Below are 27,404 nucleotides of genomic sequence, written 5' to 3'. Positions count from 1 at the left end.
GAAAGAAAAGTACGTACGTCATGGGTTCCAAGTTGGGATTTAAGGTACTGATGTTGATGAGACCGCCACCTCTCGAATGGATCACGATGTCTCGGTTCGATGGAGGAGCGCCGTCCGTACTCTTGAAGACGACTGCAACTTCATTTTCTTTCGGAGCATTGTAACGTCCCCTGTGCTCGCCTGCAGCAACACTTTCACCCTTGATGTACATGCGGATATCCGCAGCAGTTTCGGCACCTTGCTCTCGTACAGTTTCTTCTTCGAATTCCTTCAGCATCTTGTAGGCTTCCGCATATGGATTAACGTTCCTTAAAACTGTGTCCAACTGTCTCAGGAGTTCGGCGTTCAGGGCAACATTTCCAAATATGTTCATTCTCTGCCTGAGGGCTTGATCCGAATCTAAAATGTACAGCTGAGCATACTGTTCTTGACCGGGATGAGGCGGATGAAGGTGGCTCGTTCGATGATATATGGCACCGTGAATCCTGAAGCAGTAGGGACCCGAACCCGAAGGCATTTCTATATTGGCACCCAATGAAGCAAAACTGAGCAGGCAGTTGTAAGTACGTATGTTGGCAAAAAACTCTTCAGAAAACGGGTGGTTCCCATTCATTAAATTGTGCCATTCATCTGGATATCTTCTTTCAGCTTCGACAATTTTCCCATTGTTACAGCAGTGCATGTATCTTCCTCTTGCATTCCTTTCTCCCGTAAAGTACAATCCGTTGCAGAGATCGCAGGAAGCTTCCATTGAACCGGCGCTGTGTTGCTCAACATAAACTTCGAGTCCACATCTTCCTGCATTGTGAAGAGTGCTGCGTGAACGTTGTGCTGCATTCATGCGTAGCCTGTCTTCTCGTACGGACATTGTTTCTTCGGATAGGACTTGTCTGTGGCGTGCAGCGTCTCGCGTTCTTCGTGTAGCAGCGTCCTCTTCCGACTCTTCCGCTCGAACTTGACGATGACGATGAGAGTCCAGTCTGTGCCTCCTACTGGTTTCTTCTTCACTTTCTTGAGCACGCAAATTTTCTTGACATTGGGATTGCCTGCTGAGTCTCCTAATGGTTTCTTGTTCCGTTTCTGCAGCACGTAAATTTTCTTGATGTTGAGCTTTCCTGCCGAGTCTCGTAGCGGTTTCTTTTTCCGTTTCTTGAGCGCGTAGGTTTGCTTGCCGACGCGCTTGCGTGCTCAGTCTCGCAGCAGTTTCTTCTTCATTTTCTGCAGCTCGCCGTAAACTCTGTGCTTCCGCTCTTCGTCTTCTTGATGCATCTCCTGTAATGCCTCTTTTCCGTTTCGGCATTTCAGTACGTTAAAAAAAGCACTACTAAAATATTAACTCGACTCAAAAAATTGACTACGCAGATGAAAGAAAAAAATTGCTCATTAAACCAATACTGCTGGAAAAAAAATTAATGCATTCTATATGTATACAACACAAATTTTAAAATAATCCTAGACTAAATGAAAAATTTTCCACTTAAGAGCAAATTAATTTTAAAAAATCAAAAATGTAAAACAAAAACTTCCCTGTTAAAAAATTGCTGGCAAATAAGAAATAATATGGGTAATATTATGAAAAATTCCAAGCACAGATAAAAATTATGAAAATATTTCTAATAATTAGGTCAATCTGAGAACAATGCACATAAACAGAAAATGAAAACCTAAACACAAAATAAATAAAAGGTATAAATACAAATATAAATTAGGAACTTCTGAAATGAATTCTGAAATTCAAATAACAAACCTAACAAAATAACAAATCTAATAAAATATAGAACATTCGATCGCCTTAAAACGATAATTGTTATCGCACACAGGAAAATGTCAAAAATATAAAATGTAAATGCAATTTATCGACCAACAATAACAGAAATATAAAACACGAATGAATAGATCTTTAAAAAAATACAAAATAATGCATTAAATATATAAAAAGAGTCACCAAGTTAATGTTCCGAAGAATTCTCAAGTTCTAAACTAACAGGAGCATATAAAAGTCTAAAATCCTACTTTAAATTACTAAAACTACAAATATAAATGCAAAAAACAATCAAATATCCTGTAAAAAGAAATAAAGATTAAGTGCAATGAGTAATAATAAGAATATTTACGAAATTTGAAATGCTGGAAAAAATTGCGACGGTCTCCTTCCAAATCCAAAATTCGTAAATAAATTTTTTGTTGCCAAACCAGGAAACTAAACTTTTGATTCTATTTGATCTGTTGCCAGACCGGGAAACAAAACTTTTTATTTTATCTATGACGTCATTTACTCGACTTATCAAGGGCATAAACCAATCTACATTCAACTAACGACAACTAAATGAAGAGAATGTTTCTATTTTTAGTTTTATTTTAGCTTTTCAGTTTATTCCTTTAAGTTATTTTAATTTTTTATTCTTAGTTTGTTAGTGGCGAACGGCCTTGGCGTTCCCATAGCATTTTTATCTCCGACGACTGCCGAGACTGTTGCCACTCGGAAGACTGAGTGCCGAAATTATTGTTTTCGCAGTTTTTAATTAATAACTCCGCGGATTATTGTCGTACGAAGATGGGACTGGTATCGACGGATTTGTTGATTTTTTTCGAATCCGGAGATATGCGTTTCGAATTCCAACTCGGCGCCGTTCCCAAGTTATTCGAGAAAAACGAATTTGGCACTCGGCCAAATCCCTAAAACAGGGAAAACGGGTGAAAGAAAGTGCAAAACGTAGGGAAACGTAGGGGAAAAAGCAGTTTTTAATTAATATCTCGGCTAATTAAAGTCGCACGAAGATGCCGATGGTCAATATGGCGAGCCACGGGAATTCTGAATCCAACGGTACCTTCCGCTAAGCTCTACACCCAGCCGTTCTTGAGAAGATGATGTTACAAACACACAAACAGACAGAGGCACACAGATTTTAATAGTACAGTTTCTTCTTCGAATTCCTTCAGCATCTTGTAGGCTTCCGCATATGGATTAACGTTCCTTAAAACTGTGTCCAACTGTCTCAGGAGTTCGGCGTTCAGGGCAACATTTCCAAATATGTTCATTCTCTGCCTGAGGGCTTGATCCGAATCTAAAATGTACAGCTGAGCATACTGTTCTTAACCGGGATGAGGCGGATGAAGGTGGCTCGTTCGATGATATATGGCACCGTGAATCCTGAAGCAGTAGGGTCCCGAACCCGAAGGCATTTCTATATTGGCACCCAATGAAGCAAAACTGAGCAGGCAGATGTAAGTACGTATGTTGGCAAAAAACTCTTCAGAAAACGGGTGGTTCCCATTCATTAAATTGTGCCATTCTTCTGGATATCTTCTTTCAGCTTCGACAATTTTCCCATTGTTACAGCAGTGCATGTATCTTCCTCTTGCATTCCTTTCTCCCGTAAAGAACAATCCGTTGCAGAGATCGCAGGAAGCTTCCATTGAACCGGCGCTGTGTTGCTCAACATAAACTTCGAGTCCACATCTTCCTGCATTGTGAAGAGTGCTGCGTGAACGTTGTGCTGCATTCATGCGTAGCCTGTCTTCTCGTACGGACATTGTTTCTTCGGATAGGACTTGTCTGTGGCGTGCAGCGTCTCGCGTTCTTCGTGTAGCAGCGTCCTCTTCCGACTCTTCCGCTCGAACTTGACGATGACGATGAGAGTCCAGTCTGTGCCTCCTACTGGTTTCTTCTTCACTTTCTTGAGCACGCAAATTTTCTTGACATTGGGATTGCCTGCTGAGTCTCCTAATGGTTTCTTGTTCCGTTTCTGCAGCACGTAAATTTTCTTGATGTTGAGCTTTCCTGGCGAGTCTCGTAGCGGTTTCTTCTTCCGTTTCTTGAGCGTGTAGGTTTGCTTGCCGACGCGCTTGCGTGCTCAGTCTCGCAGCAGTTTCTTCTTCATTTTCTGCAGCTCGCCGTAAACTCTGTGCTTCAGCTCTTCGTCTTCTTGATGCATCTCCTGTAATGCCTCTTTTCCGTTTCGGCATTTCAGTACGTTAAAAAAAGCACTACTAAAATATTAACTCGACTCAAAAAATTGACTACGCAAATGAAAGAAAAAAATTGCTCATTAAACCAATACTGCTGGAAAAAAAATTAATGCATTCTATATGTATACAACACAAATTTTAAAATAATCCTAGACTAAATGAAAAATTTTCCACTTAAGAGCAAATTAATTTTAAAAAATCAAAAATGTAAAACAAAAACTTCCCTGTTAAAAAATTGCTGACAAATAAGAAATAATATGGGTAATATTATGAAAAATTCCAAGCACAGATAAAAATTATGAAAATATTTCTAATAATTAGGTCAATCTGAGAACAATGCACATAAACAGAAAATGAAAACCTAAACACAAAATAAATAAAAGGTATAAATACAAATATAAATTAGGAACTTCTGAAATGAATTCTGAAATTCAAATAACAAACCTAACAAAATAACAAATCTAATAAAATATAGAACATTCGATCGCCTTAAAACGATAATTGTTATCGCACACAGGAAAATGTCAAAAATATAAAATGTAAATGCAATTTATCGACCAACAATAACAGAAATATAAAACACGAATGAATAGATCTTTAAAAAAATACAAAATAATGCATTAAATATATAAAAAGAGTCACCAAGTTAATGTTCCGAAGAATTCTCAAGTTCTAAACTAACAGGAGCATATAAAAGTCTAAAATACTACTTTAAATTACTAAAACTACAAATATAAATGCAAAAAACAATCAAATATCCTGTAAAAAGAAATAAAGATTAAGTGCAATGAGTAATAATAAGAATATTTACGAAATTTGAAATGCTGGAAAAAATTGCGACGGTCTCCTTCCAAATCCAAAATTCGTAAATAAATTTTTTGTTGCCAAACCAGGAAACTAAACTTTTGATTCTATTTGATCTGTTGCCAGACCGGGAAACAAAACTTTTTATTTTATCTATGACGTCATTTACTCGACTTATCAAGGGCATAAACCAATCTACATTCAACTAACGACAACTAAATGAAGAGAATGTTTCTATTTTTAGTTTTATTTTAGCTTTTCAGTTTCTTCCTTTAAGTTATTTTAATTTTTTATTCTTAGTTTGTTAGTGGCGAACGGCCTTGGCGTTCCCATAGCATTTTTATCTCCGACGACTGCCGAGACTGTTGCCACTCGGAAGACTGAGTGCCGAAATTATTGTTTTCGCAGTTTTTAATTAATAACTCCGCGGATTATTGTCGTACGAAGATGGGACCGGTATCGACGGATTCGTTGATTTTTTTCGAATCCGGAGGTATGCGTTTCGAATTCCAACTCGGCGCCGTTCCCAAGTTATTCGAGAAAAACGAATTTGGCACTCGGCCAAATCCCTAAAACAGGGAAAACGGGTGAAAGAAAGTGCAAAACGTAGGGAAACGTAGGGGAAAAAGCAGTTTTTAATTAATATCTCGGCTAATTAAAGTCGCACGAAGATGCCGATGGTCAATATGGCGAGCCACGGGAATTCTGAATCCAACGGTACCTTCCGCTAAGCTCTACACCCAGCCGTTCTTGAGAAGATGATGTTACAAACACACAAACAGACAGAGGCACACAGATTTTAATAGTACAGTTTCTTCTTCGAATTCCTTCAGCATCTTGTAGGCTTCCGCATATGGATTAACGTTCCTTAAAACTGTGTCCAACTGTCTCAGGAGTTCGGCGTTCAGGGCAACATTTCCAAATATGTTCATTCTCTGCCTGAGGGCTTGATCCGAATCTAAAATGTACAGCTGAGCATACTGTTCTTGACCGGGATGAGGCGGATGAAGGTGGCTCGTTCGATGATATATGGCACCGTGAATCCTGAAGCAGTAGGGACCCGAACCCGAAGGCATTTCTATATTGGCACCCAATGAAGCAAAACTGAGCAGGCAGTTGTAAGTACGTATGTTGGCAAAAAACTCTTCAGAAAACGGGTGGTTCCCATTCATTAAATTGTGCCATTCTTCTGGATATCTTCTTTCAGCTTCGACAATTTTCCCATTGTTACAGCAGTGCATGTATCTTCCTCTTGCATTCCTTTCTCCCGTAAAGAACAATCCGTTGCAGAGATCGCAGGAAGCTTCCATTGAACCGGCGCTGTGTTGCTCAACATAAACTTCGAGTCCACATCTTCCTGCATTGTGAAGAGTGCTGCGTGAACGTTGTGCTGCATTCATGCGTAGCCTGTCTTCTCGTACGGACATTGTTTCTTCGGATAGGACTTGTCTGTGGCGTGCAGCGTCTCGCGTTCTTCGTGTAGCAGCGTCCTCTTCCGACTCTTCCGCTCGAACTTGACGATGACGATGAGAGTCCAGTCTGTGCCTCCTACTGGTTTCTTCTTCACTTTCTTGAGCACGCAAATTTTCTTGACATTGGGATTGCCTGCTGAGTCTCCTAATGGTTTCTTGTTCCGTTTCTGCAGCACGTAAATTTTCTTGATGTTGAGCTTTCCTGCCGAGTCTCGTAGCGGTTTCTTTTTCCGTTTCTTGAGCGCGTAGGTTTGCTTGCCGACGCGCTTGCGTGCTCAGTCTCGCAGCAGTTTCTTCTTCATTTTCTGCAGCTCGCCGTAAACTCTGTGCTTCAGCTCTTCGTCTTCTTGATGCATCTCCTGTAATGCCTCTTTTCCGTTTCGGCATTTCAGTACGTTAAAAAAAGCACTACTAAAATATTAACTCGACTCAAAAAATTGACTACGCAAATGAAAGAAAAAAATTGCTCATTAAACCAATACTGCTGGAAAAAAAATTAATGCATTCTATATGTATACAACACAAATTTTAAAATAATCCTAGACTAAATGAAAAATTTTCCACTTAAGAGCAAATTAATTTTAAAAAATCAAAAATGTAAAACAAAAACTTCCCTGTTAAAAAATTGCTGACAAATAAGAAATAATATGGGTAATATTATGAAAAATTCCAAGCACAGATAAAAATTATGAAAATATTTCTAATAATTAGGTCAATCTGAGAACAATGCACATAAACAGAAAATGAAAACCTAAACACAAAATAAATAAAAGGTATAAATACAAATATAAATTAGGAACTTCTGAAATGAATTCTGAAATTCAAATAACAAACCTAACAAAATAACAAATCTAATAAAATATAGAACATTCGATCGCCTTAAAACGATAATTGTTATCGCACACAGGAAAATGTCAAAAATATAAAATGTAAATGCAATTTATCGACCAACAATAACAGAAATATAAAACACGAATGAATAGATCTTTAAAAAAATACAAAATAATACATTAAATATATAAAAAGAGTCACCAAGTTAATGTTCCGAAGAATTCTCAAGTTCTAAACTAACAGGAGCATATAAAAGTCTAAAATACTACTTTAAATTACTAAAACTACAAATATAAATGCAAAAAACAATCAAATATCCTGTAAAAAGAAATAAAGATTAAGTGCAATGAGTAATAATAAGAATATTTACGAAATTTGAAATGCTGGAAAAAATTGCGACGGTCTCCTTCCAAATCCAAAATTCGTAAATAAATTTTTTGTTGCCAAACCAGGAAACTAAACTTTTGATTCTATTTGATCTGTTGCCAGACCGGGAAACAAAACTTTTTATTTTATCTATGACGTCATTTACTCGACTTATCAAGGGCATAAACCAATCTACATTCAACTAACGACAACTAAATGAAGAGAATGTTTCTATTTTTAGTTTTATTTTAGCTTTTCAGTTTATTCCTTTAAGTTATTTTAATTTTTTATTCTTAGTTTGTTAGTGGCGAACGGCCTTGGCGTTCCCATAGTATTTTTATCTCCGACGACTGCCGAGACTGTTGCCACTCGGAAGACTGAGTGCCGAAATTATTGTTTTCGCAGTTTTTAATTAATAACTCCGCGGATTATTGTCGTACGAAGATGGGACCGCTATCGACGGATTCGTTGATTTTTTTCGAATCCGGAGATATGCGTTTCGAATTCCAACTCGGCGCCGTTCCCAAGTTATTCGAGAAAAACGAATTTGGCACTCGGCCAAATCCCTAAAACAGGGAAAACGGGTGAAAGAAAGTGCAAAACGTAGGGAAACGTAGGGGAAAAAGCAGTTTTTAATTAATATCTCGGCTAATTAAAGTCGCACGAAGATGCCGATGGTCAATATGGCGAGCCACGGGAATTCTGAATCCAACGGTACCTTCCGCTAAGCTCTACACCCAGCCGTTCTCGAGAAGATGATGTTACAAACACACAAACAGACAGAGGCACACAGATTTTAATAGTATAGACTAGCGGGCAAGCCCGCCAGATGAGCGGGCTGAAGCCCGCTTATCATTGTTCTTTTTTAAAAGATATCCTATGTTAAATTTGGCCGTTATTGAAAAGTTGAACCGAACTACCATTTTTTAGCGGCATTCCGCGGGCTTCCCCCGCTTTTTTCACCTATGCATCCAGAACTTACCGCATACACTATACATATGCGGAAAATCACGAAAACACCCATGCTTCCAGCCCTTTCGCGGGTATTCGAAATTTGGACCGAAATACTAGTGTTCAGCGCTTTTGGGCGGGAGCCCGCCCAAAACAGTGTTCACGTGTGCATGCAAAAGATACTGCGTACACCGTACACATGCGTAAAATCACGAAAACACCCCTCCAGCCAGCCCGCTGCCGATTCGAAAGTTGGACCGAAATACAATTTTTCAGCGATTTTGCGCGTGCTGTGCCCGCTTTATTCACGTATGCATGCTGAAGTTGGTGCATAAACGATACACATGCGTAAAATCACGAAAACAAACATGGAGCCTGCCTGTTCGCCGGTATTCGAAAGTTGGACCGAATTACCAGTGTTATGTGGCTTTGCGCGGGCTCTGCCCGCTTTATTCTGAATCCAACGGTACCTTCCGCTAAGCTCTACACCCAGCCGTTCCCGAGGAGATGATGTTACAAACACACAAACAGACAGAGGCACACAGATTTTAATAGTATAGATAACTTTTTTTCCACATTGCTAGAAAGAACATACAGATTGATTCAGATTCTTCAATATTTAATTTTCTTAAATGTAATACAATTTTAAATGTGCTACGCCAACTATTGTGATTCAACGCAAAATGTCGTTTCGTGACTAATATCTCATTCGGGACTAAGGTGTCTTTTGGGCTATTAATTAAAATAAACATATTTGTAAGCTTGTATTATTTTGAATAACTAGTTATTTTATGATTTGGATGTTTACTGTCACTTATCTTTCCGTTTCCCTATCAGAGTGAAAGTTAGTTGAGTTTATTTAAGGTGTGAATTTCAGACTGTAAGAGAGAGCGCGTTTCTGCCTCTCGAGGCCACGTTACTGACATTCGCTAGTTCAGATAAAATTGAAATTATTCAGCTTTGCATTATCGTTGCGATTTTAAATTCTGAATTAATTTACATCGCCACAAATGGCTACCTGATTTGTAAGCACCAGTTCTGCATTTATGTTCTACGTCTGATTTAATAAGAAGGTTTGTTTTAAAACGTTCTTAAGACTTTTATAGTCACTTTCACACGAAGCACTAATTCGCTTTAATTCTGTTAAGAGTTTGGATTTAGTTTATGCTACCAAAGAAGGATAACCACTGTATATTGCAAGCTGTTAACTATGAGTACCAAAATATAACGAACTAAAAGCCATTAAAGTACTGCAGATTAAACAATTCAACTACTGTCACAACTTTAAAAGAACAGGAAACTCATAAATGTTTAACAATAATATATAATTACAAAAATTATATTAGCAGTCCGTTCTAGCAGTGTTTACCCCGTAGCTATCGAAGGTAAGACGGATAGTTTAATGATAAAAATAGTAGAAAAAAAGTAGCGGATACTAAAACGTAAACAGCATTGCTTTTAGTTCTAAATGTATGACAAACACGTGATAAAATACTGAATAAATGAATAAGGAAAGGAAAAAACGAGACCTAAAATAAAATAAGAAAATTTTGGATTTAAAATATACGTATTCCATAATATTATATATATATATATATATATATATACGTATTAAAATATACGTATTTCGGATTTAAAATATTAAATGGTAACGGAGCAGTAGTGTAATGAGTTTTTCTCAAAATCGTTATAAAGCTCACGTAAAATTGTCATTCGAGTAAAGACGATAAAATTCGATTACGTACATTACATTAAATCGATATACACATATGAGCATAATTTATGTTTGTACCTTAAAATAGAAGTTTTCCATATCTTTTTAATGTCGATACATTGATGCGAATACATAATGTATTCGCATCAATTCCTAACCTATTTAATGACAAATGTCTTAAAAAACTGCGTGATACTTGTAATTTATTAAAAAAGAGCATACTGACTTTTTGCTAGTAATATAGCTTCCCTTTTCACCATAATACTGTAAAGAATATTCTTCTCTCCTTACCATGTGCTTCGTGATGTAATTGGAAGCAAGTCCAGCTAGCAATGTAGAAGTCCGAAGTTTGAACCCTGAAAGGGCCTTGCTGATTTTTCTAGTCTTTTCCTTTAAAATAAACATAACGGTTCTGCATTATCATTTCTTATTTTTGATACATCACCAGAAGCACCAGAAGCAAGAAAACTAGCCCGCTAGCTTTCACCACAAGCAAGAAAATTAGCCCGCTAGAATATTTTTATAACGTATCCGGAATTATAGGATAATTATGATTCATCAGAACTGCTTTTAAAAGCTTTATTCTAAAGTATGAGTTCCAGTTTCTTTTAATTCTAGATCAGGGATTCTTAAACTGTGGGTAGCGACCCCCAATGGGGTAGCGGGACCTGCAGCAGGGGGCCGCCAAAAATTTTAGCAGTTTAGATATTTCTTTAAGGGGACTCATACACCTTAACCCCTTTATGATCTTCGAATATGTGACTGTTGCAAGAATTGGGATATTTTATTTATTTTAAAAGCAATTACTTCCAACTTTTTACAGCTGACTACATAATATAGCTGCTTTCTGAAATAGTAACCAGAAAGTTTGTGTTGCCACAAATATTTTTGTAATTTAATCCTCTTTGTGACAAAATATTTCGCCATGTTTCCACCTTGCGCGCATGATATTTTAAAAATGGCTAATGGTACATACTTGAAATTGGATGGAATTCTTTATATGGGCACTATTTTCTAACTGAACCAACAATCTGATGAATATTTTAATACTAAAAAATTTTATGGACGAAAACATTACAAATTTTGTTAATAAAATACATTTTATAAACTCAACTCGAAATAAAATAAAAATTTAACATGGAATTTTAGGTTCACAGTAGTTTCCAAATGTTATAAAAGCTATATATTAAATATGGAATTAAATTATGAAACAGAGTGTTTTAAACTGTGCGCGCAAGTTGGAAACATGACGAAAAATGTTGTCACAAAGCGGATTAAATTATAAAAATATTTGTGGCAACACAAACTTTCTGATAACTATTTCAGAAAGCAGCTATATTATGTAGTCAGCTGTAAAAAGTTGGTAGTAATTGCTTTTAAAACAAATAAGTTATCCCAATTCTTGCAACAGTCACCTATTCGAACATCTTATGGGTTTTAAGGTGTATGAGTCCCCTTAATTTACTGTAATAATTTTACAATTACCAAATATTATCACACAATGTATCTGGAGATAGATAAAGATAAGACAATACAGACAAATTAAAAAACTAAAATGTTTTTATGCATTCTTTTTATAATAGAAACGTTCGTTTTCCTTTGCACGTGACGCTGTCATTTCGTCTGTTAGTTATTAAATTTTTTATATTGTTCTATGTCTTAAAATTAGGAATTAAAGTTAATGACCTAAAACTGCAGTAATATATTACAGTACAAGTGAAAACATTCACAGTTTCACTGACGCGTGTGTCGGGTTTGCGCAATACTTAGGGGTCCCATAAAATGTTTGTAAATGTTATGGGGTCCTGGGAGTCGCGAAAAAATATCAGTGATAAAAAGGGTTCGCGACTGAAAGAAGTTTAAGAAACTCTGCTCTAGATTATGAATACTCAGGTATTATAAAAATAAGTGATGCACTTTATATAGTTATCATTGCCTCGCACTCGCTATGATAGACGTCAGAATGAAACCACTCTGAAAAGAGGGATTAAAATACATCGTATGGTAAGAATATGTAAAGTGCAGAATGTATGACAAATATCGCCATTAAACATCATAGTATTCTCTAGGAGGGGTAGTGGAAAGCAAAACGAAGGTCATCCCAAAAATAGATGAATCGGGATCTTGCTGTCATTACTTAAACTTTCAGCAACATACATCCAAAAGGCGATGAACTATATTCTTCCTTTTATTATGCTTTGTAGAATACTGTGATTCGACAATAACAAACAATAATACTGTTGTGTTCTACGGGTTCATGGGTTTGGAGTAATTGATGATAACACATGATGAAGAATCAAAACACAATTTATTCGCCAGTATTACACAAGACGGTTTCAAGGACACGTTTACAGTCATCGAAAAACTACGATAAACACGCTGAAACAATCAGCAACATAGCCTTCAGACTATAACGGTAAAGACAGCCTAACAGCAAAGAACTAAAGTACAGCTTCCAACTCGGTCGTGTGCTCTAAAGCTAATCTTTGAACTCAAGACACTACTACACTACCGAATTCAAAATACTCTTTCTACGCGTACAGGCAGGATCTCCTACCTTCGAGAATATTCCGGGGGAAAACCGTTAAGAATGTGTTTTAGATGTTTTCGCTCTGTCTATGGCATATTGCCGATTTTGCAGCCAAATATCGCCAAATGTACGCTTTCGCGCCAAATCTGGCAACTTACGTTTCAATACCTCTTTCTGGCAACCCTAACCCCGCATTGCGATGAAGCTATCTCACTGCAGCTGGGGATTTCGCAACAATACCAAGCCTTCAGATTCTAGGTACCCGTGTATTTTCAATCGGGATAGCGATAGTTCTGGGGAATGTCATTTACTACCATCACAAGTACCACAAGTCTGTGATCAACGACAAGTGCACTATTCGCTGTACCGATTACATTTTATTGGCTTTCTCGAAGTTTAAGGACAAACGGTATAAGAATAATGATAATGGCTAAATGAATTAAAAAGGATTAAAGAAAGAACACCAGTTTTAAAATTGATGGTCAAGCTATCTAACAAAAAAATTCAATCCAATTTTCAGCATGATTACTCTACTTTCATACATGGGTTTTAAGGATTTAAATCAATACCCTGGTTGCGAACTAGCAGTTTGATGAAATATGAAGTATAAAATTAGAAGCAGGAAATTATGCATAACTGAAAATGCCATACTTAGAAAGTTTCTTATAATTTTGTGTCACGCATGTTCTTTCCTGTCCAAACTGTGTTATTCTATTTATGGAAAATAATATAATGTGCACTTCTATATAATTCTATAATATTGCAATATTTTATTATTTAAGAAATAATTAAATTTATTATTGGAGTGGCAATGCCATTTTTGTATCATCTAACCGTTTCCCAGCAACGAAAAAATTGTTTAAAATTATAATTCTGAAAGTTTTACCATCTAGTAGATGTATGAAAAATTTGTAACTTAAAGACTGTATTCAATTATAATTATCTATCTCCGTAAAGTAAAAATAAAATGTGTGTTTTACTAAGAAGATCATCTGTTATTTTGTTAAATACTGCAAAATATGTTACAATATTAAGCTATTAAACACATATATAAAATTCCGTTATTTACAAACATTATTTATGGAATTAAATTGAATTGCTAACGTCAGAAAATCTTCATTTCACTTCAGAATACTTAGTTTTAATAAATCGCATTTTTTTAAAGTATATCGACTTCATTTATTTTTTTTTTAATCTTAGCTAGTAATGTCTCGTAAATTTCAGGTAATGTTTAGTCGTTAGCCTGCAAAGAAAATATTATGATATTAACTATATGAAGCAATTTTTTTTCTATGGTGTTTCTACGACATTAGACTAAACAGACTTTAAATCAAACGCATATTCCTAATTGAAATGCACACTGTTTGCTTGAATATTTAATACAATATATATAACTTAAAATAAGCAAGAAGATTCTGCGATTAATAGACGATTTTCTGCAAATGAGTTCGAGCAATAAGATTAAAATTCAGATTTAATCATTTGCTTATATAAATGTTAGCTAGAAATAAATTACTAAAACAAAAGCGGAAAAATATAATGGATTATACAAAATTGCTGGCCTATTATTTTATTTTACATAAAATACTAAGAAACAAAATCTAGAAGTATTTCATGATGCTCTTTAGGCTATTGCCTTTTGATTTCTGTATTAATAATTGCAGATTATATAGTATTTTGTGAATAATGTATTTTTACCTTAGTAGTTTCGCATTTATTATTAGCAGTCACGTACTGTTATTATAAATAAAGTCATCAACGTAAAACATTTTTACTAAAATTGCATTGAAAAATGAAAGAAACTGCCAAAAGCAATTTTTCCTAGCTACCAGTAGTTTTGCGCGCCAGAAGCATTATTTTAAATTAAAACACTCCTGAAGCAAAGGGAATCAGTCTCAAAAAATCATGCTATCCCTTTCAGAAAAAACACTTTTCGTCAGACTAAAATAGGTAGCAAGATAAAATGGGTAGCAGGATATAACGGAGTAAATAAAATTCAAAGTGCATTTTCCGTTCAGTTCGTTTTCTTTATACGAGTCATAAAATCTATGATAAAATGTTTCTTGGCTATAGCATAGACAGAAAATAACGAAAGGAGACCCAGACATATAATAATGTAGAATCGGTACTTACTGTCTAGGAATATGATGTCTGCAAACTTACTTCTTTTGTGGCTGTCTAGATGCTAATAAACTAGTCCAGTTTACAAATAACTTGAATATTTAATGGAAACACGAGTAGTTGCTACAAACTACAAAATGATTACATGTGTAGAAGGATGAATTTACATAGATGATATTTACAGATGAAGAGAATCGACCGTCTTTTACACGCAAACATCTTTCAGTCGCATCATCGTCTTAATGGAGAAATCATCTGACTTCTATCATCAGAAAACTAAAAGATTTATTTTCACAGCTTGTCGCATCATTCAATTATAATGAACGATGCCATCCCAAAATAATATGAATAAGAAACACACTCATTTTTCGTAAAGTTTTCGTAAACTACCAATACATAGCATAAACTAAAATTAAAAAATACATTAAAATATACATAGCAGACATTAACATTTCTATTTAAAATAGAGTACGTTGTAAACAATAATAGCTCAAGTATGCTAATTCTTCGCTGCGCATCAAAGTTACAGTTATTAATTTATCAACACGCATAGATTCAGGTTGTGGATTAAAGATTGATTTCAGGAATATATTTTGTGTCGGATATACTTTGAAGTTAAAACAAAACATATAACCAACGCATTTCAAAGAAACGTTTACAATTTTTATTGCAATGAATCCCACTGCTGATACTAGGGTTGAAGCCGACGCTAATCAGAAACCTGAAAAACATATTTCTCATACTTGCTAATGAAGAAGTACTATCAGCGAGCTTGTTTAAAACATTTTCTTCTATTCTAGTGTATCAGAAAGTCGAAAAGAGCTGTCGTATCCCCCCAGGCGTGTCCTAGTGATGTAAGTGGTTTATGCATCTCTCTAGAACTGTAATGTTAGCGAAATTAATCATATTGAAATCAAAACAAATTTCTCATAATTTCCAGCTCCAGAAAACCTATTAGTCTTTAGAGTAGTTCCCGAACTAAAAACATGAGGAACGATAATTTGGCAACAAGGCTAATTTTTTTAACTGCGTTTTATGATTCTCAGCAGTCAGCCTTTAAATAAGGGAGTATTCGTAACATTTTTGTGCATGCCGTCTTGATGTAAATATTGTCGCGCGCGTATGGGTTCGTTTAAACTGAATGCACAAGTCCGATGAAAAATGAACAAAATTTATTATTATCACAACAAAAAGGCTTAAATTTCCTCAGATATTCTTTCAGTATTACAATACCTCACAGTAGTTATCTTTTAACTACTCAAACGTTCAACAGAAGTTAATTCAAAGCAGCTAAAGAGAAAGCTAATCTGCGAATTCGCTGCAATCAACAAGAGCAGTTTTCTAAACAAACTCTTAAAACAACAACAAATTAACTAATGACAACGAATTGAGATGTCGTATGTCGTCTATGTCGTAACACAATAAGAGGCAATCGGCCTGGTGCGATCTTTAACAATATATTATAAGTAGGGTGTCTTTAATGATGAGTTGAATTCAGTAAGATGGAACGTACTTCTTGCACCTAGTGCAGAGTCTCTAGAAGAGAAGTAAACGTGGCTCCACGATGTGAGGATCTGCAGCTTGAGGATTTCTGCCGCTCGGCTATGCTTGTCTTCAGAGGAGGTGCTAATTAATCTTGATCTGCAAAGTTCAAAATAATCTCGATGGCTTGAAAAGCTAGACAAAGTTTCTGCATATTTGATTTAGCTGATTTAATTTTCTGCGCTATTGTGGTTATTGATTTCATGAGATAAGGGTTTTCTGATCTTTGAAAATGTTAATGATTTCTGCTAAATTTTCCTGCGGGTTTTTCTGCTTAACTTTGTCACTGTAAAGGTTTTTAGGCATTTCTTGATTAGTTTGGCCTGAAGCTTGAATGAATGCTGGGAAGTCATCTTTAGTGGTAATTTCTTGTGGTTTTTCTATCTTCTCTAAATGATTGAATCTTTTTCAGTATATCTTACAATTACGATAAGAAGAAACACGATTTTTGTGACAGTAAATGCAACTTGGTTTTCCATCTGGTTTTAATTTAAAGGTATCGGATCTGTGATTTTGTCCGCACTTACAGCACCTAACCTTTTTAAAGCAGTTATTTTGGGAGTGCCCGAACTTATGGCAATTGAAACATTGAATTGGGCTTTTTCTAGGCTGATATTTTTCTATTGTGATATTGAATCCGAACATATTGTTTAATTGATGAATTTTCTCTCCTGCAGAATTTCTGTTTAGTTCAAAGAAAAATATAGGTAAACAGATAATTTGGTCTTCTGCTTTCTTCGTGAATTGCTTTAGTTTAATTATAGGGAAGCTTCTGCGTTCTAAGTCTGCGTGAATTGCTTGCTCGGCGTAAGATCTTGGGATATTCTTAAGTATAACTTTAATTGAAGAGGCTGAGGAAATTCGGTACGTATGAAAACTAATCTGTGCTTTCTGGAATTTATCAACTGTAGCTTTATAATCGGCTTCGGTGGTAGTATAAAGGGCAATCTGTCTGGCTTTGATTGTAACTTCAAATTCGTTTTTACATATTTCTCTGAGCATTTTGTCTATTTCAGGCCAATCAACATCGTTTTCTGGAATGACTAATGGGGGAATTTTCGTTTTATTTTCTGCGTTATTCTGTGTTGTAGTCGTCTGCGTTTCATATATAACTTCCATAGCTTTGTTATTTTCGTTAAGAGTTTCAAATCTGTTATTTTGCGGAATATCTGGTAGTGGGATATACTCGGAATTTTTCGCTGTTTTCTTTGGAGTTTGCCAATCCATCTGATTTATTGTTTTATCATCTGTTTTAGAATTTGCGAGCTTCGAGGTGTTCTGAATACTTGTTAAAATAAACTGATTTTGTTGAATTTCTTCTTGTAACTTTGAACGCATTTCTATCGCTGGTGAGGAGGTTAATGTCTTAATACAGTTTAATTTAATACAGTTTAATTTATCTAGACTCAATACAGTTTAATTTATCGGCGATTTCGTTTTCTAATTTGAGTGAGAGATCTTTTGGATTAGTCGGAAGCTGAGTATTAAGATATTCTTGCGAGATAGCTTCTGTTAAATTAAGGAAAAACATTTCTGTGTTTGTTAACAACTGCTTCAAAATTTGAAGGGGAGGGTTTGAATTTCTTAGTATTATCGGCAATTTTCTTAGGACTTCCTGCGGTTTTCTTTTCTTTTCTCTGGGGTTTACTTTCCTTAGTAGAAATTAGAGTAGCAATTATGCTTTGAAGCGCCGGGTCATCTGAAGCAATTACAGGCATCTCTTTGGATGTAGTCAATTTTCTTGAATAATTCGAATAAGTAGAATCATTATCACTATCATAATCGCTGAAAGTAGCATGCCAAGGAATTTTGACCCTATCAGGTGGTTCGCTATTACTGGCCGTATCGAGGAGAACAAGCAAAAATTATATTTACCAAAAATCAAGAAGAACAGTTGTCGTCATAAGAGTCATATTATTCATTTTTTACCTCAGAATGCCTCATATTATAAATCAGAATGCATAAGATCATTTTTTAACTCAAAATGCACCTTCATCTCATCATATTATGACGAAATGAGAGGTTTTCATGCCGCTAATATAAGCTTTTTAAATGCGCGAGAATTTTCTAGCACTTTTCCGAAATCAAAATGAGACATTTATTTATAAAATGTTAAATGCACGTGCTCTTGTATTTTTAATTTTCTGGATTAGCTTTCCTTTAATATTCATCACGCGCTGCCTTGCGCGGGAATAAAACAATTTTATTTATAACTCTACTAACAGTAACTAATTAAATACCAAATCCGTAACAATATGCATCGCATCCAGTTAGCACTAGAAGGTACGTCGATCGAATATTAACGAGGTCGATTTTTTACTTGTTCTAATCAGAAAATCTTTACAAAGGAAACTCGGAAGAATGCCCCGAGGAAAATGACAGACATAACGACGTGGTAAAAGCTGATCAGAATAACACATTCTCACTGCGCTGATTTCAGGGAACTATTATCAGAGCGAGCATAAAACGATACAGATGACCATGAGGCAGCAAATGAGAAAGAACTTGAAAACTTAAACAAGCTACTAAAATGTATGAGTCAATAACATCACCTTTAATGTCGAAAATAACATTGTAGAATTTGTTAGGTGTTTTGGAGCGACAAACGTGAAAAATCAACGATGCTCTCACTGAGATTAGAACCACAGGTATTCCAATGCTTAACTAAACTTACTAACCACTTATTAAAACCACAGTGACCATGCATGAGGAGACTGCGCTAATTCCTTATATTTTCTACTACTTAAAGAAGACTTAGAAGTATCACGAAATCACTCTATCAAATTTAGTTGGTCACTCAGACTTTATTTCATGCACTACTGTTAACGTCTATTAGAGTTTTTGAAGGAAGAGACATTGAAAGGTTATTATCCTTCACAACAATTTAAGCCGCAGATATTCTAGTTTCAACTGGGCATGTTAACCATTCGCACCACTACAGCAGATTTTAATTCATTTTAAAATTAGCTCGAAATTTTCCTTAGATTTATGGTGCGTTTGGTAAGCAGTTCAAAAGAAAATAAGTAATACATTGAGAAATAAAATAGATGGAAATGCTATTTTATAAGAAAAGAAACTGAAAAATCGAATATAAGTTTAACATAATTTTATTGTTTTTTTAACTAAACTTTATTTAATCAGTATACTCTATGCCATTCATAAAATGATTCTAAAGTATTCGTATTTTATATTATAAATCTAAAACTTTTGTAATGTGCATGCTTTCTCTGCAGTTTCGAAAACACTTGGGATTAAAAATCAGTAACAAGGATAGGTATTTGAGATATTTCACGTGTTTCTCTAAATGCTAAAGATACTTCTTTCTTTGCTCATCGCAGACCGAAAAGAATGCGCGTGCGCGAACATTTTTCCCACGCGAAAGTCCAGAGTCTTAGTAACTCCAGTTTCTGTGTGGTCCGTGATGTTGCGGAGATCGGAGTCAGAACGGAGAGCTTACAAGGACATTCTTCCTCCGGAATACTTCCCCAATGCTTTCTATATCGATTAATCGTCAGAGTGATGAGACTTCTTCCACGATGTATATGTGAGAGAAATTATACGAGTAATTACTCAGAAGAAAGAGATATATTGTGATAAATAGGATTATGCGTACTGTGATTTTTTTGTGATGATGTCAAAAATGATAAAGAAATGAATCTCAAAAAGAAAAATATCAAGTAATAGCACATGATATTATTTATGAATGAAATATTTAGGAGTAGTTGATGAAAAATTAGACTAATGAATCTTCTCATGACAATTACTTTAACGTTAGAAGAAAAAAAGCCCAAATTTTATTGCATATTATTAACAAGACGATAGATTTCCCCATTGCTATTTATGTTTTCCTATTTTTCTTCTCTTCCTAAAATATAATATTAATTTTTAATCATAAATATAATTATAGTCTTATTTTTTCTGTTATTAATTTCAGATGCAGACAGTGGAATTAGTGACTTATTAAATTAAAAATGATAACAGTAAAATCAAGTTAGGTAAAACATTATGATTAAATATTGTAATGATATAAGATGTACGTTTGCATTGCATTAAGAGAGCATAATTCAAAACCTATACAAAGAGCGAATGGAATAGTTTTTTATCTTCTCTACATTTATAAAGATTCTAATATTATTTGTTATATAAAGGAAAGCATAAATTATATTTAGTTATCGAATACCGTTAGAATGGGAAATTATAAAAAAAAATTATATTTTGATAAATAATATCTATAATGCTGCTATGGACGTTTATCATGATGCTATAAAATAAACTATTTTTAAATTATACTTACATGATCCGTTAAACTATTTCTTCAACTATTGGAAATTTTGTCTTTAGGAAAAAAAAGAAAGAACTAAAACTGAGCTGAAATTGCCTTCGAGTAATTAACAGAGTAATCCGCATGTTCATTCATTTGCAAATCCGTATAATTTTAATTAGTTTTACGAATTAGTTTATACCTTACAAAGCCAAATACTGAATTCTGAAATATATATTTATTCATCGACCTTGCAACTAGATGAATTCAAAATATAAAGTCAAATGTTTATTTATCATGTTATATGAAGTACACATTTTGCATTTATATTTTTATAAATCTTTTTATTTGTCTTCGGATTGAAAAGGGAAACACAGATGGTGATTGTGAAAAAGAAACTATGTGCTGATGATAATTTTTGTTTTGTATAACACATTTTGGGATTTTGAAAAAACGATTAAAATATGACATTCATTCATCTATGATAGATCGTTTAAAACAATGTTCACGACAATTACTTTAATAAAAAATGCAGAATAATCTAAATATTGGACAATATAAAAATTTGCAGGGAATGAAATGGCAACCGTAACTCTTTAGGAGATCGAGAAACAACTCTAAGGAAAAATCGAATTTTATTTTAAATAAATAAATTTCAATCTTCCAGAAAAGGCTTTTATTTTTTATTTGGAATGGAAAATTGAATTTTTTTTATGATTTTGTTTAACTTTTTGTATTCCTCAAACTATATATATATAAGAAAATACGAAAATATAACTTTCCTGTTATTTTGATGGATTAATAATTAATTTAAGAAAAGTAAGACAGTAAAAAAATTGAAGAAGTATGAGCTTGTAGATATAAATATTGATAATTCTCTTTTTTACAGTATGATTTTAAATACGTTTAATATAACGTAAGAGATCATGTCTATTTGTGATAAAGCCAAAGACCTGTTGGAAGAATACGGTGTTATTCGAAAGTCAAACGACTCTGCCATCTATAACTTCAGCACAATAGTCGATCCTGTATTCTACCACTGGTGTCGATATGGACCAGTTTCCGAAATTGCCCATTATATAGTTGGAACACTCTTGATAGTGATATGTGTGATGAGCATTGCAGGAAACATGCTGGTCATTGTTGTCTTCTCAAGGTAAGTGGACGTTTTTAAAATAAAATTTGTTTCATTTTTGTAGTAGTCTGTGAAAGAATAATATGAATAATGATTTCTGTGTATAAAACAGTCCCTAGAAATTTTGCATTAGCATTTTTCCTTTTTTTATGTAGGATTTTATTTTTATGATAGTCACTCTCATTGAATTTAAAAAAATTTTAGGCTCATAACTCTAATTGTTTCTTTCTAGAACAGTTTTAAACGAAATGTTCATTACTGTAGCATTTTGTACTCAAAAAATTAATAGACGTATTTATAGAGGGAACAAATAACATAATTTTTTGCAAAAATTAATTAATGTTGGATAGCATTAAAAGAAGATTTAAAAAACTCTTAAATTTATTTATATATTACGGTCTTTAATGTTTATCATATCTTTAAATATTCCTAAGATTTTCAATTTTTTACTAATAAAAAATTTTCAAACGAGTTGAGATGCAAATTATTTTTAAGTTACTTTGTCTGTATTATTTTGTTTCTCAGTAACAAAAGGCTGGAGAATCCTAGCAAGAGATAGTTTATCATACTAGTGTTTTTAGTAAGTATTTAACAAATTTAATTATGTGTACCATTCTTAACTCTATTTAAAAATGCTTCTTCAGATAGAAATTGAAGAATTTAAGCACGTGATAGGATTTCATTTCTATACATTATTAGTTAATGATTTAATAAATTTCATATTTTGCTTAGAAAATTTGTTCCCGTTCATTTTAATGATGGTATTATTTAAAGCTACTGAGATATAGAATTTCTATAATATGCATTCGTGGTAAAATGATTTTGCGTAATTAATTTCGTCATAAAAATAAATTATCTATGCTTTAATGTTTCCTTACTCTTAAAATTGCGAAAACATAAGGCTGGGCAATTAAGCAAAAGTACAGCTTCACAGCAAAGCATTAAAATGCAGCTGCCGACTCAGTCGATCGCTCTCGGAGCTCAACACACTCAAGATAAAACTCGACGGTACACTCTACGATGCACAGACAATACATTGTTACTCCGCGTACAGGTAAGGTTTATATAGCTTTTGACCTGACTTCGAGAACATTCTCTGATAAACTGGTAAGAATTCGTTCTAGAATGTTCTCTATCTTCTACGGTATATCACCAGTTTTGTTGCCAAATGTAACCAAACGGTCGATTTGGAGCTAAATCTGACAACCCTGCTTTCCGCTGCCGTTTTCTGGCAATCCTATTTCTGCTTTGCGGGGAAGCTATCTTACCGCAGCTGGGCATTTCGTAACAATATCATCTATGTATGTATATATAAAGAAGACATTTTGTGTCTTTGTCCTCTAGTAACTCAGTCACTATTATAGCTATCATCGCCAAACTTTCTACGATTCTTTCTAAGTCGTGGAAAAGGTCGACGTCCACTTCCCCCCAAAAAAAAATCAGATATTAATAAAAAATTCGGAAAAGCGATAACTTTCGCTCTCATTTTTTCCGAGTGACAACAGTCTCGTAAGATGGAAGTGAAAGCAAGCTTCTTTATTTCGTAATTTGTTGCCACTGCTCACTTTCAAATCCTAGAGTTTGTTAATAAAAAAATTTCTAAGTTTTAAGATGAAATAAAAATAGCATTGCCAAACATTAAATACATTTTTTCCTATTCCAAAAATTCGTGGAAAGCCATTTTGAGTATCCCCATCTTAATACGAATTAGCTCATCCGAAATATTAATTAAAACTCTGAAAGCGCTCATTTTCGCACTCATTTTTCCGAGTGGCAACAGTCTCGGGCGTTGAAGATAAAATGTTTTATTTCGAAATGTGTTACTACTGCTTGCTTTCAAATTGTAGAGTTTGTTAATCAAAAGTTTTTTAATTTTTACAAAAGATATACATATAAAGAAGAATGTCTGTTTGTTCGCGTTACTGATCTCTGATCAATTACGATCAATGTTTTGCCACATTTAATCGATTAAAACTGAATATAGGTGAAATATTGGATGGAACTTGAGCTTTTACGACCATTTCATTAGAAAGAAGAAAATAATTAAAAACGGCGTGCCATTGTTGCTGTTATAATGAGAGAGAAATAGCTTATTTTTCATATGAAATTTTTTATGTGGGTTCCATATCGTATCAGACTAAAAAATGTATGAATATGACTCGTATTTTTTACATCATTACTGGAGAAGGATAACAGCGTATCGTTCTCGCTGTTGTTAGATACATTACTCTCATTTTAACTTCAATAACGTCAGGTACTCCCGCTAGTTCTATATACATTAAATTAAGTTTTCGCTTATGTATTTCTTTCTATCTATGTTTTTGAGTAAGAATTGCATAATTTAATATCGAAGAAAAAATCTTAGTAATTTAATAAACACGACTTGCAGTACCTGCGGTAATTACATGGTTTCCTCGTATTCCCTAAGCTTTAGCTTCCTAATACATAGCATGAAACTGATTTAGTGCATTATCACGTAAATATAGGGAAATACGAAATATTAAAATCTAAATTATCTGAATCTATCTCTTAAGTTTCGTTTTTATAACTTTTTTGTTTAACTTGTTTCCTTAATGGGATATCATGTAAAAGTAAAATAATTTCGGTTGTTAAAAAATAGTACATTACCAATTCCCATGATTTTCTTACTCCGTTTATTTTAATTTTACGAATGTAAAAAAACACATTTAATATTCGCATTTATAAACAAAAAGGAATAAATTAATAGTCGTGGACTTAGGTTTCTCTGTGTTTTGAATAAGTCAAACTATAATTTTTAGAACAATCTGAGCTACGAAATTGTATATAACTTTATTATTATAAAGTACTTATAATCCATTTGTGAAGCAATTGTTATAATACTGCTTACGGCATTTCTGTTGAAACTGAGTTTGAAATATGGCATGCAGGATCGACAAACACCTTTTTATTACAACAATTATTATTATTATTATTATTTAATTTGTTGGATTGCTTGTCTTTGCAAGTTTTGTTTTTTAGACTCAGTCTGCCCCAAAAGAAACATTTTTAAAATTTTTTACTTTTAAATTTGCTTTTAGTTTTGATGCTATATTTTGCAGTTTTTTTTACTACTTACTCCGCCTCTGTCAAATTTTCATAATTGTACGAATTTTGCCTATATGTAAATAATTTTAGTGAAATTATAATATTTTTTATAATGTAACATGAAAGCCAGAAGAAACGAAGCTCTGTCGGTGGAATAAGATTACAGGGGATATTTAAAGTTGAGGTAAATGGTTATCTTACTAAATTGGCGAAATATCGCTAAGATGGCGATGATGGCTAATTTTTCGCTACATTTGGCGAAAACTGCCCAAAGTTGCAAAACTTGGCGATTATTTTGCGACATTTTTGTCTGCTCCCTGTATAAATGTAATTGAATAACTGGTTGGTCCCCATATGTAACTGTGACAATACCCGGCCCTTAATGAAATATATTTTCATATGTTGGATTGCTTGTGTTTACATTTTTTTAGGAAGATCTGCTCAGAAGGACCTTTCTTTATTTTTAAACGTATTTATGATTTTGATGCTAGAATTTTACAATTTTTTTGCACTTCTTACTCTAGTCTGTAAGGGTTGGACTGATAAAGGCACAAATTACTTTGATTCATTTTCTGAGATTATTTTAAGTAGTAAATTCTAATTTTTAAATTGTGATTTTTTTAGTTTAGAAAGAGGCTGATGTATTTATTTATTTCCTTTTACCAAGCCTCTGATCACGATACAGCGAAAAATGAAATCCCTTTCTTGCTTTTTAGTTTTAACACTTTGACATTTTTCGTCCAATTTACCAGCGCACTTCTGCTTTTAGTACTACATATGGTTTATTCCGAATTGGATATGGAATGGATTTAAATGTGTTAAATTATTTTAATATACATATATATATATATATATTTGTGTGTCAATACTTACGTTAGAAATGTCAAAAACGCACTCAAATGTAAATGCTAAGCATTCATTTAACCTAAATTGATGTTTGGCACATTTTATATGGAAAATGAAAAGAATGTAATTATTTCATGACACTTTTACTCATCAAAATTGATCTCTTTCTTATTCTAGACATAAAGCCAAATTATATTTTGTAATAACCAATTGATCCAGTCCGCTTCGCATTACTGTAGGTAAAATAACAATAGAAATAAAAAGAATTACTAAGTGTTTTAAATAATTAGAATTGCGATGTACGTGGCATTTACAATTGTTTTTGAATTTAAATTTTTACTTGTGGAATCCTCAAAACAATATACCAAGTTTTGAAAATTCAGTTAGTACAATTCACAGTACCGAATTTTGGAAAAAATGGAAGACCATTAACTAGTAGAAACGGTACGATATATATGTATTATGACATACTCGCGTGCTTTTGGTGTATAATCAGAAGCATGTCAGGCTGACTTTTGGCAGGTCCGGAGTTCGAATCCTGGTGAGAACATTGCACAATTTTCACATCTTCTCCTCTAAATAAGATATGAAATGATCTCTACAGTGGCGCCCGAGCTAAAAATGTGGTGAACGATGATTCGTAAACATCAGGATTTGCCGACTAGATTCCGGGCTCCCCAGAGAGGGAGAAAGTAAGATATTTTTTATCTCCTTACTGCGTCCAGCCAACGAACGAGTTGTTAAGTCGCTGAACACCGGTAATTCGACCTGAGTTAGAATGCCAGCGAATGGACAGCTGTTAGGGTGTTTCATATTTCCCCCCATTTCTAACTTGGGTATGATACTCTACGCATTGTTATTTTAACCCTTTGCGGCACAGTGTGTCCGGTCTGGACACACCTAAACATTTCTTTCTGTACGCGCAGAAAAATTGAATGAAAAAGGATTTATAGATTACTATAGGTTACTCTGAACCTTCTTTATTTATAGTAGACGGCAGCTCAACACAAACCAGTCCATATATTTTAGCCATGTTTAGTTTTTTAAGACCCTCATTTTTCAAAGAAATCTTCCAGATTTTTTTAGGGTATAAAAGGAATTGTTTGAAAAGAAATTTCTATGTTATTTTTTGGCTGTATGCTAATCTCCGTATTCTATATTAATTTTAAATTTTTACTTTGGAATCTTGCCTAAAATCAAACAGCGAACCCTAGGTGTGCCCAGACCGAGCTCATCGATAATCTAGGACAACTGAGAGTCTCTATTCTTTGTTTCTCCGCATCTCATCGGCCAGTTCATTGACAACAATGCTCGTTTCAGCACTCTTTTCGAAGCTCTATTCCAATCAGTGTGCCCACGTTGGACACACCCACAGAATTAAACAATAAGTGCTATCTTCACAAAATTTTACTTGTGTACTCCTCTAGGCCTAATTAGACTGCCTATCTTTTTTTAAATCAAAATTCCAGCTTTAAAAGGTAGCGTGCCGGAAAGGGTTAAGAGCCGGAAGCAGGCGTTCATTTAAGGCGAACATGCAGTATTCTGCTAGTAAAAAGGGGTAAATAATTATCCTAAGTAACTGGGTATAAGATGTGTCCACGAAAACTTTTTATAGCTTTTCAAAATATATACTTATTAACTTATAAGTATTTGGTAAAAATATTTATATTTATAATTAATACAAAGTAAGAAATTCTTTTAGTTTTTATGTAAGACTAATATTCATGAAGTTAACTTTATCTACAGAGCATAAACTAACATTTGCTTCGAATGATCATATCGTTATGTTATACTCA

At 34.0% G+C, this 27,404-nt stretch overlaps 1 protein-coding gene across 1 annotated transcript in view; it reads left to right on the top strand.

The window, feature by feature from the left end:
• The first annotated feature begins 21,465 nt into the window (after positions 1–21,465).
• Positions 21,466–27,404, top strand: part of LOC118180633 (rhodopsin, GQ-coupled-like) — a 333,342-nt gene continuing 327,403 nt past the window's right edge. Inside the window, exon 1 of the mRNA XM_035349726.2 lies at positions 21,466–21,717. Coding sequence (XP_035205617.2) covers positions 21,488–21,717 — 230 coding nt within the window. The 5' untranslated portion in view covers positions 21,466–21,487. The remainder of the gene's footprint in view (positions 21,718–27,404) is intronic.

Source organism: Stegodyphus dumicola, chromosome 1 (genome assembly GCF_044657685.1).
Source record: "Stegodyphus dumicola isolate Sdum_Otavi_A_Nest chromosome 1, ASM4465768v1".
NCBI classification, from domain to species: domain Eukaryota; kingdom Metazoa; phylum Arthropoda; class Arachnida; order Araneae; family Eresidae; genus Stegodyphus; species Stegodyphus dumicola.
This window is presented reverse-complemented; position numbering and strand designations above follow the sequence as displayed.